General features: G+C 44.0%; 1 protein-coding gene across 2 annotated transcripts; it reads right to left on the reverse strand.

Moving 5' to 3' along the window:
- Positions 1 to 62: 62 nt before the first annotated feature.
- Positions 63 to 12,984, reverse strand: LOC135523106 (WD repeat-containing protein 87-like). 2 transcript variants are annotated; one of them, XM_064949841.1, is made up of 6 exons: positions 12,763 to 12,984; positions 11,309 to 12,279; positions 6,246 to 6,458; positions 3,061 to 6,105; positions 2,704 to 2,782; positions 63 to 2,534 (listed from the first exon to the last, which is right to left on the reverse strand). In XM_064949841.1, exons 2-5 carry the CDS (start codon positions 12,254 to 12,256, stop codon positions 2,726 to 2,728), a joined length of 4,263 nt encoding a protein of 1,420 aa, XP_064805913.1. In that variant the 5' UTR covers positions 12,257 to 12,279; positions 12,763 to 12,984; the 3' UTR covers positions 63 to 2,534; positions 2,704 to 2,725. The 2 variants fall into 2 exon arrangements, with proteins under 2 accessions (XP_064805913.1, XP_064805907.1); XM_064949835.1 differs by having other exon boundaries at positions 12,728 to 12,984.
- Positions 12,985 to 13,003: the final 19 nt, after the last annotated feature.

The raw sequence follows: 13,003 nt of genomic DNA on the forward strand, positions 1-13,003 counted from the left end.
CTTAATTCATGATTCATTTTTTAATTGACACAATTAGGTAGAAATTATACATTACTCCACTCTACAAAGAAAGCAGTTTATTCAGTTAAATATATACAAAATGAAACAGGACAGGATCTATAAGCTTGGGATTGAAAATAGTTAAGACAGTTATCTAGCTTTTATATCTAAAACAACCTCCTGGTACTGCCCATGCCATAAAAGCAATCTGAACATACAGTACACTGAAAAAAAACTTCAATATGAATCCTCAGAGGATATGGCCAAAAGACAAACCTATGGTGGTATTACTATACTGAACAAAAATATAATAGCAACATGCAACAATTTCTAAGTTTTTACTGAGTTAGAGTTCAAATAAGGAAATAAGTTCATTAGGCACTAATTTATGGATTTCACATGACTGGGCAGAGGTGTAGCCATGGTTGGGCCTTGGAGGGCATAGGCCCACCCACTTGGCAGCCAGGGCCACCCACCCACCACCAAGCTCAGCCAATCAGAAATATTTTTTCCCACAAAAGGGCTTCACTAGACAGAAATGCTCCACAGCACCCCCCATGTGGTCTGCGGTTGTGAGGCCGGTTGTACGTACTGACTATTTCTCTAAAACGACAGAGGAAGCTTATGGTAGAGAAATCAACATTACATTATCTGGCAAGAGCTCTGGTGGACATTCCTGCAGTCAGCATTCTCCCTCAAAACTTGATACATCTGCGACATTGTGTTGTGTGACAAAACTGTACATTTTAAAGTGGTCGTTTATTGTCCCCTGCACAAGGTGCACCTGTGTAATGATCATGCTGTTTAATCAGCTTCTTTATGACACAACTGTCAGGTGGATGGATTATCTTGGCAAAGGAGAAAAGCTCACTAACAAGGATGTAAACAAATGTGTGCATATGGAACATTTCCTGGATTTTTTTTTTCTTCAGCACTTCACATGTTGCGTTTATGTTTTTGTTCAGTGTACAAATCTAGAAATATTCAGGTGGTAGAATGCAATGACATTCCAGGTGGTAGAATGCAATCAGTGGTGGAAAAACTACCCAATCGTCATACTTGAGCAAAAGTAAAGAAAAGTAAGTCACCCAAGTAAAATACTACTTACATAAAAAATATTTGGTTTTAAAGATACCGAAGTATCAAAAGTAAATGTAATTGCTAAAATATACTTAAGTATCAAAAGGTAAAATAATTTCAAATTCCTTATATTAAGCTAACCAGACGGCACAATGTGTTCTCTTAATTTACGGATAGCCAGGGACACACTAATACTCAGGCCGCTAGATCAGAGGCAGTAGAGATGACCAGGGATGTTCTGATAAGTGTGTGAATTGGACCATATTCCTGTCTTGATAGGTATTCAAAATGTAATGAGTACTTTTTGGTGTCAGGGAAATTGTATTGAGTAAAAAGTACATTAAAAGTTGTCAAAAATAAAAATAGTCAAATAAAGAACAGATACTCCCAAGTTAATTTGGTACACCACCCCATTTACGAAAATGGATCACTCTTACAGACAGTGAGTCACGTGGCCGTGACTTGCTATATAAAGCAGGGAGACAGGGATTGAGGCATTCAGTTACTGTTCCATTGAATGTACAAAACACCTGAACTAAGCGACTTTAAGCATGTTATGATCGTCGGTGCCAGACACGCCTGTATCTCAGAAAAGGCCAACTTCCTGGGCTTTTCAGGCACAATAGTGTCTAGTCTTAACAGAGAATTTATTTTACCTTTATTTAACTCGGCAAGTCAGTTTAAGAACAAATTCTTATTTTCAATGACGGCCTAGGAACAGTGGGTTAACTGCCTGTTCAGGGGCAGAACGACAGATTTGTACCTCGCCAGCACGGGGGTTGGAACTTACTAGTCCAACGCTCTAACCACTAGGCTACCCTGCGAATGATGCAACAAACAAACAAAAAAACTCCATTCTGCAGCAGTCCTGTTGGCGAAAACAACTCGTTGATGAGAGGTCAAAAGAGAATGGCAAGAATCGTGTAAGCTAACAGACGGGCCACAAACAGACAAAAAATGGCGGTGTGCCGAACAGCATCTCAGAATGCAATGCACAACTTGTCGATCCTTGTCACGGATGGGCTATTGCAGCAGACGACCACACCGGGTTCCACAGCTAAAAACAAGAAGCAGCAGCTCCAGTGGGCATGTGATCATCAACACTGGACAATCGAGGAGTGAAAAAACATTGCCTGGAGCATGACAGCAAGTTCAGTTTACTTGGGTGGCCTGTGCAGTCCTCAGACCTCAACCCAGTACAGCATGTTTGGGATGAAATGGAATGGGCTGTTTGCAGCATGAATGTATTGCCATCCAATCTGCAGCAACTGCGTGATGCCATCGCACCCGAACAATTCAGGCCGTTCTGGAGGAAAAGGAGGATCCGACCCGTTATGTACCTAATAAACTGGCCAGTGTGTGTATATTAGATAAAGAGAATGTTAGCCAACGGATGTCCACGGGGTCTGGATGGGTCAGCAGCAGGTTCGAAGGGGAGGTGAGCTCATGACGCACTGTGAAGATCAGCAGAAAAGAAGAAGACTTGAGATGAATGATGTCATAGCGTGAGTGTCACAAATAAAAGATTCTCTAGGTATTATTAGTGACATCTTACATTTTAAGGTGTGATCTGACTACACATTAATTGACATGAAACGGATGTTGAATTTCAAGCTGTTTTACCCAAAACAGCCGCCCTTTCTGGTTATGTTGGGGCTTCTGATGGGGCTTTCTGCTTCATCTTCAGGTTGAACTCGCCAAGCTGCGGAAAAAAACAACAGAATTATTGTCTTTAAAAAGGCTTGGTCATATTGATATCTCAAATCCTCACTATTTAATTAGTAGAAAATCAAGAGGGACATATAACAAGGTTTTGGTGTTTCTGCCACTCTCTGGGGATAAAATGTTTAGAATAGATGCAGACATGCATTCTTCATAACCAATAGGAGACATCACAAATTAGTGAAGTACCTTCATAGCAAAGACAGTACATTGATTCATTCGAGTAAATGTGGTCTCGGAACTCTAAATGTCACAAACCTTTTTCTTTAATTTCACCTTCATCTCTTCGTCTGTCCTTTTCTGCTCGGTCTCCCAGTCTGGCTTTTTCTCAGACTCGGGTTCAGAGAGGGCAGATAGGTCCGTTGCAGCCACATTCGCCACAGAGTCTGCAAACAGCCTCTGCCATTCTGTCAATGATTTGTCCTTCGCTTCTGGCACCGTCTTGGGCTCTGGTTCAGAGGAGACCTCAAGGCCTTTTGCAACCGCTTCCGCCAAACGCAGTTTCCACCTTGTCATATAGGCCCTGTTTCTCATGGATAAACCTTGGTTGAATAAACCTCCTTTTTCTTCCAGTGTTTTCCCCTTTCTCCCTTTTCTATTTGGGAATCCTGTTCTAGAAGGTGCCCCAGAATACGTTGTAGCCACCGGAGGGACCACAAAATGCAGTTTCTCCCCTTTTATGACTGCATCTCCTTCTGGCACTTTCTTTGTACCGGGCTCCTTGGCAGCCACCAGAGGAGTTTCTTTAAGCTGCCTCAATTCTTGCATATTTTTGCGATTAATCAAGTTATTCCAATAGCGTTGCCTCTTCAGTTGCATTTTTATACTCAAACGGTTTAGTCCGGCAGGCTTTGAGTCTTGATTTATGCTGGGATGGACAAGTCTGGGCCACACAGTCTGTTCAGGGATGCTCAGGGATGCGTCTGGGTCCTGCATTTGTACATCCATGTTTGTGAACTGAGGGTTTCCAGTGGCCTGTGTGTATGGCTGGAAAAATCTTTCTGAAGGGCCACTATAGTAAGAAGGTGGGCAGTTGGGGTACAGTGGATACCCAAGGGGGTTAGGGGGGGGCACTGTACCATGGAGCACGTTACTCGGGGGCATGGTACTAGGGAACACGGTACCAGGGGGAAAGCTACACCCTGGAGGGAAGGCGCTGGCGTAGGGGCTGCCGTGGTATGCCATGTACTGAGAGTACTGCACTGGGTCGGTTGCCATCAAAGATGCACGAGGGTGTGTAGGATCGTTGGAGTATGGGTAAAGCCCCCGGAAGCTTTCCTTGTCCCCATCCCACTCTTTGTCTCGCTCCCACCATCTCTCTCTGTCCTCGTCTCTCTCAGATCTGTCTCCATCACCATCTTTCTCTGATCTGTCTCTGGTACTAGATAGTCTGTCTCTCTCAGATCTGCTCCTGTCCCACTCTCTGTCCCCGTCTCTAGTACTAGAGCGTATTTTCCTTTCTGTCTCCAACCATCTATATCTATCCAGCTCTCTGGTACTAGAGTGTCTGTCTCTCTCAGATCTGCCCCCGTCTCTCTCTCTGTCCTGGTCTCTGGTGCTTGAGCGTCTGTCTCTGTCTCTCTCAGATCTGCCCCTGTCTCTCTCAGATCTGCCCCTGTCTCTCTCAGATCTGCCCCTGTCTCTCTCAGATCTGCCCCTGTCTCTCTCAGATCTGCCCCTGTCTCTGTATCTCTCTCTGTCCTGGTCTCTGGTGCTTGAGCGTCTGTCTCTGTCTCTCTCTCGGTCCTGGTCTCTGGTGCTTGAGCGTCTGTCTCTCTCAGATCTGCCCCTGTCTCTGTCTCTCTCTCGGTCCTGGTCTCTGGTGCTTGAGCATCTGTCTCTGTCTCTCTCTCGGTCCTGGTCTCTGGTGCTTGAGCGTCTGTCTCTCTCAGATCTGCCCCTGTCTCTGTCTCTCTCTCGGTCCTGGTCTCTGGTGCTTGAGCGTTTGTATTTTGCAGTCCACCGATGGCAAGGAGGGCTGGAGTTGGAGCTATCTGATAACAAGGTAATACTGTGACATTTACTTGAGCATGCGCTCTCCTCTTTATCTTTCCCTTTCTCGCTCTCCTCTTTCTCCTCCTGTTTATCTTTCTCGCTCTCCTCTTTCTCCTTCTGTTTATCTTTCTCGCTCTCCTCTTTCTCCTTCTGTTTATCTTTCTCACTCTCCTCTTTCTCCTTCTGTTTATCTTTCTCGCTCTCCTCTTTCTCCTCCTGTTTATCTTTCTCGCTCTCCTCTTTCTCCTTCTGTTTATCTTTCTCGCTCTCCTCTTTCTCCTTCTGTTTATCTTTCTCGCTCTCCTCTTTCTCCTTCTGTTTATCTTTCTCACTCTCCTCTTTCTCCTTCTGTTTATCTTTCTCACTCTCCTCTTTATCTTTCTCACTCTCCTCTTTGTACTTCTTGCTCTCCTCTTTGTCCTTCTTGCTCTCCTCTTTCTCAACCTCCCACACGCTTTCATTCTTGCCCCCCTTCTTCCCCAGGTCTCTCTTCTTCCCATACAGCCTCTCCTGGATCCTGTCGTTCAGTCGGCCCAACTCCTCCACCCCAAGATCCAGCCCAACAGTCTGCAGCAGGCTCTGGATCTGTCCATACTTCTGCTCATCATCAGGCCTCAGTTTCCTCTTCTCCTCCACCTGTGGAGACATGGACTTAAGCCTTCCTTCCCTATTCTCCTCAACAGGTGGAGACTTGGACTTAAGCCTCCCTTTCCTCTTCTCCTCAACAGGTGGAGACTTGGACTTAAGCCTCCCTTTCCCCTTCTGCTCAACAGGTGGAGACTTGGACTTATGCCTTCCTTTCCCCTTCTGCTCAACAGGTGGAGACTTGGACTTAAGCCTCCCTTTCCTCTTCTCCGCCACCTGTGTAGACTTGGGCTTTTTGTTTTTTGGGCTATCCATAGCCTGGATGAAGCCTAAGCTAAGGCTATGTTGCCCAATCTCTCCTCCTCCACTTTGTAAGAGACTGCAGTGCTGTGGCAGAATGTTACCTGCTTGGGCCACTTGACCCAACAGATCCCCAAACGGATTGGGCTGAACCCCGAGTAGTGTGGGCTGACCCCAGAGTATATCGAATGAACCTTGTGGGAACTCATCAAATCGGGAGCGCCTTTTGCGAGAGGGCACCTTCCTCTCACTCTTAGAGTTGGTCTCGGGCTGGCCATGAAGTGGAGGCGGCTGACCTTGTGGCAGCTCCTCTCCCATAGAGGGTAAATCCTTGAAATTGTTGACAATCTTTGAGAGCCTGTCGATGTCCACCCCTTTGTTGAGGACATTGAGGAAGTGCTGGAAGCCCTTGGCTGCTTTGTCCTGAACAATGGGATAAGGGACCAAACATGAGGAAATGTCAACAAATAACCATCCACTGCAACAGCTATATACATATTAAACGTGTATGCTGGTCCGCTTCCAAAACACAATTGATCCCAGATATGTTACATAGTACATACCTCCTTATTCACTGTGGGATTTTGTCGCTGCGCCAATAAAGCCTCCACTTTGAGTTTCAGAGGATGCTCCTCTTCATGGACGTCCAGGGTAAGGCTGCCCTTCAATCTGCTGTCTTTGTGCAGGATGGACTCGTTCATCCGTTCCACAAAGCTTTTGACCAGTTTGGGTGGATGGAGAACAAGCTTGGGAGGGACCTTCTGGTTGGCAGCCTCCTGGAGTAAATGGAGGAAAATATTGAATGTACCGGTACCACCAGTATCAGAGAATTAAACAAACTATTCTGACCAACAGAAAGAAAAAATATTTGATTTTGAAACCATTCAATTTTGAGATAACCCACTAACTAAAAATGACAAAGTTAGTTAGTGGGTTATGCCAATTTCAGAACCATAAAAAAATTGTCCACCCAAATCTGCCTGGGGGGGGGGGGTGGGTAGATGCCTAGTCTCCCTTACGGCCAGATCAGGTGCCTACATAGTACACACACCATAGACATACAATGCCTTCGGGAAGTATTCAGACCCCTTGACTTTCTCCAAATTTTGTTACGTTACAGCCTTATTCCAAAATTGACAAAATATATATATATATAATTCTCAGCAATCCACACACACAATACCCCATAAAAATCTGAAATACATTATTTACATAAGTATTCAGACCCTTTGCTGTGAGACTCAAAACTGAGCTCAGGTGCAACCTGTTTCCATTGATCATCCTTGAGGTGTTTCTACAACTTGATTGGAGTCCACCTGTGGTAAATTCAATTGATTGGACATGGATTGGAAAGGCACACAACTAGAGGTCGACCGATTATGATTTTTCAATGCCGATACTGATTATTGGAGGACCAAAAAAGCCGATACCGATTAAAATCGGCCAATTTATTTATTTGTAATAATGACAATTACAACAATACTAAACACTTATTTTAACTTAATATAATACATCAATAAAATCAATTTAGCCTCAAATAAATAATGAAACATGTTCAATTTGGTTTAAATAATGCAAAAACAAAGTGTTGGAGAAGAAAGTAATATGTGCCATGTAAAATATGTGCCATGTAAAATATGTGCCATGTAAAAAAGCTAACGTTTACGTTCCTTGCTCAGAACATGAGAACATATGAAAGTTGGTGGTTCCTTTTAACATGAGACTTCAATATACCAAGGTAAGAGGTTTTAGGTTGTAGTTAATATAGTATTTATAGGCCAATTTCTCTCTATACCATTTGTATTTCATATACCTTTGACTATTGGATGTTTTTATCGGCACTATAGTATTGCCAGTGTAACAGTATAGCTTCTGTCCCTCTCCTCGTCCCTACCTGGGCTCGAACCAGGAACACAACAACAGCCACACTCGAAGCAGTGTTACTCCACAAAAGCCGTGGCCCTTGCAGCGCAAGGGGAATAACTACTCCAAATCTAAAAGCGAGTGACGTACGTTTGAAACGATATTAGCGCACAGCCCGCTAACGAGCTAGCCATTTCACATTGGTTACACCAGCCATTAGGCTGATAGGCTTAAAGTCATAAACAGCGCAGTGCTTGCGAAGAGCTGCTGGCATAACACATGAAAGTGCTGTTTGAAAGAATGATTACGGGCCAGCTGCTGCCTACCATCGCTCAGTCAGACTGCTCTATCAAATCAGAATGAATTATAACATATTAACACACAGAAATACGAGCCTTTGTTCATAAATATGGTCGAATCCGGAAACTATCATTTCGAAAACAAAACGTTTATTATTTCAGTGAAATACGGAACCGTTCGGTATTTTATCTAATGGGTGACATCCCTAAGTCTAAATATTGCTGTTACATTGCACAACCGTCAATGTTGTCATAATTACGTACAATTCTGGCAAATTAGTTCGCAATGAGCCAGGCAACCCACACTGTTGCATATACCCTGACTCTAAGTGCAAGGAACGCAAGAGAAATGACACTATTTCACCTGGTTAATATTGCCTGCTAAAATGGATTAGTGATTACGATTGATTGTTTTTTATATGATAAGTTTAATGCTAGCTAGCAATTTACCTTGGCTTCTACTGCATTCGCGTAACAGGCAGGCTACTTTGGAGTTCAATGGTTCGAGCGTTGGACTAGTTAACTGTACGGGTTGCAAGATTGGATCCCTGAGCTGACAAGGTGAAAATCTGTCCTTCTGCCCCTGAACAAGGCAGTTAACCCACTGTTCCTAGGCCGTCATTGAAAATAAGAATGTGTTCTTTACTGACTTGCCAAGTTAAATAAAGGTATAACAAAAAAATAAAAAATAAACAAAAAACTTGAAATCGGCGCCCAAAAACACAGATTTCCGATTGTTATGAAAACTTGAAATCGGCCCTAATTAATCGGCCATTCCAATTAATCGGTCGACCTCTACACACAACTGTCTATAAAGGTCCCACAGTTGACAGTGCATGTCACAGCAAAAACCAAGCCATGATGTTGAAGGAATTGTCTGTAGAGTTACGAGACAGATCTGGGGAAGGGTAACAAAACATTTTTGCAGCACTGAAGGTCCCCAGGAATACAGTGCCGTCCATCATTCTTAAATAGAAGAAGTTTGGACCACCAAGACCTTTCCTAGAGTTGGCCGCGAGGCCAGACTGAGCAATCGTGGGAGAAGGGCCTTGGTCAGGGAGGTGACCACGATGTTCACTCTGACAGAGCTCTAGAGTCTCTGGGGAGATGGGAGAAACTTCCACTAAATCAGGCTTTAAATGGCAGGGTGGCCAGACGGAAGCCACTCCTCAGTAAAAGGTACATGACAGCCCGCTTCGAACTTAATAAACGGCACCTAAAGAAACAAGATTTTCTGGTTTGATGAAACCAAGATTGAACTCTTTGGCCTGAATGCCAAGAGTCACGTATGGAGGAAACCTGGCACCATCCCTATGGTGAAGCATGGCGGTGGCAGCATCATGCTGTGGAGATGTTTTTCAGCAGCAGGGACTGGGAGACTGGTCAGGATCGAGGGAAAGATGACTGACGCAAAGTACAGAGAAAGCCTTGATGAAAACCTGCTCCAGAGTGCTCAGGACCTCACACTGGAACCAAGGTTCACCTTCCAACAGAACAACAACCCTAAGCACACAGCCAAGACAACGCAAGAGTGGCCTCGGAACAAGTCTTTGAATGTCCTTGTGTGGCCCAGTCAGCGCCCAGACTTGAACATCTCTGGAGAGACCTGAAAATAGCTGTGCAGCAACGCTCCCCATCCAACCTGACAGAGCTTGAGAGGATCTGCAGAGGAAAATGGGAGAAACTCCCCAAATACAGGTGTGCCAAGCTTGTAGAGTCATACCCAAGAAGACTTGAGGCTGTAGTCGCAGTCAAAGGTGCTTCAACAAAGTACTGAGTAAAGGGTGTGAATACCTATGTAAATGTGATTTCATTTTTTTTTAATGATCGGTGATACTATCAAGAGCAGTGTGCGGTTTCCTTTTCCCCTCATGATGAATTAGCAAAAATGCCTAAACCCGTTTCTGCTGTGTCCTTATGGGGAGGCTGAAGAAATTCGGCTTGTCACCAAAAGCACTCACAAACTTCTACAGATGCACAATCGAGAGCATCCAGGCGGGCTGTATCACCGCCTGGTACGGCAACTGCTCCGCCCACATCCGTAAGGCTTTCCAGAGGGTAGTGAGGTCTGCACAACGCATCACCGGGGGCAAACTACCTGCCCTCCAGGACACCTACACCACCCGATGTTACAGGAGGGCCATAAAGATCATCAAGGACAACAACCACCCGAGCCACTGCCTGTTCACCCCGCTATCATCCAGAAGGCGAGGTCAGTACAGGTGCATCAAAGCTGGGACCTAGAGACTGAAAAACAGCTTCTATCTCAAGGCCATTAGACTGTTAAACAGCCACCATTCACATTGAATGGCTGCTGCCAACACACTGACTCAACTCCAGCCACTTTAATAACGGGAATTGATGGGAAATGATGTAAAATATATCACTAGCCACTTTAAACAATGCTACCTAATATAATGTTTACATACCCTACATTATTAATCTCATATGTATACGTATATACTGTACTCTATATCATCTACTGCATCTTTATGTAATACATGTGTCACTAGCCACTTTAACTATGCCACTTTGTTTACATACTCATCTCATATGTATATACTGTACTCGATACCATCTATTGTATCTTGCCTATGCTGCTCTGTACCATCACTCATTCATATCTTTATGTACATATTCTTTACACCCTTACACTTGTGTATAAGACAGTAGTTTTGGAATGGTTAGTTAGATTACTTTTTGGCTATTACTGCATTGTCGGAACTAGAAGCACAAGCATTTCGTTACACTCGCATTAACATCTGCTAACCATGTGTATGTGACAAATAAAATTTGATGTGTAGATTGTGTGAGGAGAAATTTGATTTAATAATTTTTAGAAATCAGACTAATGTAACAAAATGTGGAAAAAGTTGAGGGGTATGAATACTTTCCAAAGGCACTGTATATAGTTTACTCACACACAGCTTATGAGCTAAATCAGCAGCACGTTTGATTTCAGAATGGAAAATGGATGTGTTTATGCTACAAATGTGAGTGTATCAAACCCAAATCTATTAATTCTCTAATCAAACCCGAATCCTTTCAAACTAAAACTTATCGTTCCCGTAACAGAGCACATGCATCTAGATACATGTCAAATCGTCTTGAAAGGGAAAGATGCACATCCCTATTGTATTTATGTATATGTGGTGAAGTTGTGCTGTTGAGTTTGCGATGTAAGACACATTTCCTGAAAAGGACACACAAAGAACTAAGAAAGACTTTGAAGATATATGATGCTGATCAAGCCTACGTTGTCCCTGAATACTGATCTAAGGTCAGTTTAATATTTTTTACCTCTAAATGGTTCATGGGGACAGGTTTATGGGTAACTGATTCTAGATCTTCACTTGGGGGTTATTCAACTGCCTCTCCTTAGTCTATGTAATGGAACAGAACAGTGCATCAAACATCAGGAAATCAATCGATTCATCAATACAGATGTAGTAACAAGCACATACCTTTGAGCGACATTCATTGGTCCATGCCCGCCTTCTCAAAATGCAATTCACCCTCTCTTTAAGAGTAACATCGTTATTGGAAACATTTGTTGTTAACACTTCAAGGTCCTTGTCCTTCGTCTTCTGTTTACAGATGGCCTTTGATTCAGGCCCAACCAATTCCATGGCAAGAACAGCTTTTTTAAGGGCAATCTGTTCCTCGATGATCTCCAGCTCCATCCTGTTCCGAAGGAGCTCCAGGTCCACACTGAGCTCCACAGGATCTCCATCAACCTCCCCATCTGTGTCTGGGGAGAAGGGAACACCACTACCCCTCAATGAGCCTTCGCTCCAGTCTCTGGACGATGGGTCCATTGTGTAGCTCATATCAGAGGAAGCACCATAGTCCTCCCAATCTTCTCTCGTCCTCCTCATGCTGGAGTATTCACTGTAGAGCTCTCTGGCCATAGCCTGGCCGTTGCCTCTCGTCTCAAGGCCATCGTCCCATTGCCCTGAACTCGGTTCTCTGTACTCCCTCCGCTGACTGCATGTCTCTGGTTCTTCATACTCCCTCCTCTGACTGCATCTCTCTGGTTCTCCATACTCCCTCCGCTGACTGCATCTCTCTGGTTCTCCATACTCCCGCCACTGACTGCATGTCTCTGGTTCTCCATACTCCCTCCGCTGACTGCATGTCTCTGGTTCTTCATACTCCCTCCTCTGACTGCATCTCTCTGGTTCTCCATACTCCCTCTGCTGACTGCATGTCTCTGGTTCTCCATACTCCTTCCGCTGACTGCATGTCTCTGGTTCTCCATACTCCCTCCGCTGACTGCATGTCTCTGGTTCTTCATACTCCCTCCTCTGACTGCATCTCTCTGGTTCTCCATACTCCCTCTGGTGACTGCACGTCTCTGGTTCTTCATACTCCCTCTGGTGACTGCGCCTCTCTGGATCCATTGGGTACATTCTGCCAAGGTGCCTGAGCTGGGCTGATACACCAGAGAATAAAGGGGTGGTGAACTGTACTGTGTGTCTGGGTGACAACTATAACACTAACGTTAAGCATGTGATGAATATAAACATGTTTTGTCGTTGATTATGCTACATTGGATGTTCTTTGCCCAGATATGCCTGTTCAAGGCAAGACATAAGGACTCAAATTAATTAACAGGCTTCTAACAAACAAGTTCCAATATATAGGTAGTTAAATTTGACTTGTAAAATGCTACCTGCTTGTAAAATATTGTTTTGAATGTCAGCTGAAATGCGCTAGGTAGTCATCTAATTTTCAGAGCAGGCCCGCATATAGCTTGCTAGCTAAATATTGTCAAATGTAAGCATGCCAAGTAGGAGAATATCGACAAAATATATAAAATATCCAAATCTAAAGTCACGTTGTCACTTAAAAGGTGCAAGCAATGATTGTAATCAGTTTACCTCCCGTCTGCCCCTTTCTAACGCGCTAATGCTACCTTCGCAGGCCTTTGTGTTCGCCGTCTCGTTCTGGATCTTCAGAGGTACGGATAACTTGCACGTACACAACCAGAGTCTGAAAAAAAATCGAAGTGCTTTGACTTGGAAATACTATTGTATGTTGTTCAATTGTTAGAACCGTAACTGATCAAACAATAAACTCGTTTCCAGGCCCCTAATTCGAGTAAAATGATTTCAGCTTCATAGGACCAAAAATTCAAATACTGCCACCAATAGGGC

The sequence above is a fragment of the Oncorhynchus masou genome, chromosome 4, assembly GCF_036934945.1.
Source record: "Oncorhynchus masou masou isolate Uvic2021 chromosome 4, UVic_Omas_1.1, whole genome shotgun sequence".
NCBI lineage: Eukaryota > Metazoa > Chordata > Actinopteri > Salmoniformes > Salmonidae > Oncorhynchus > Oncorhynchus masou.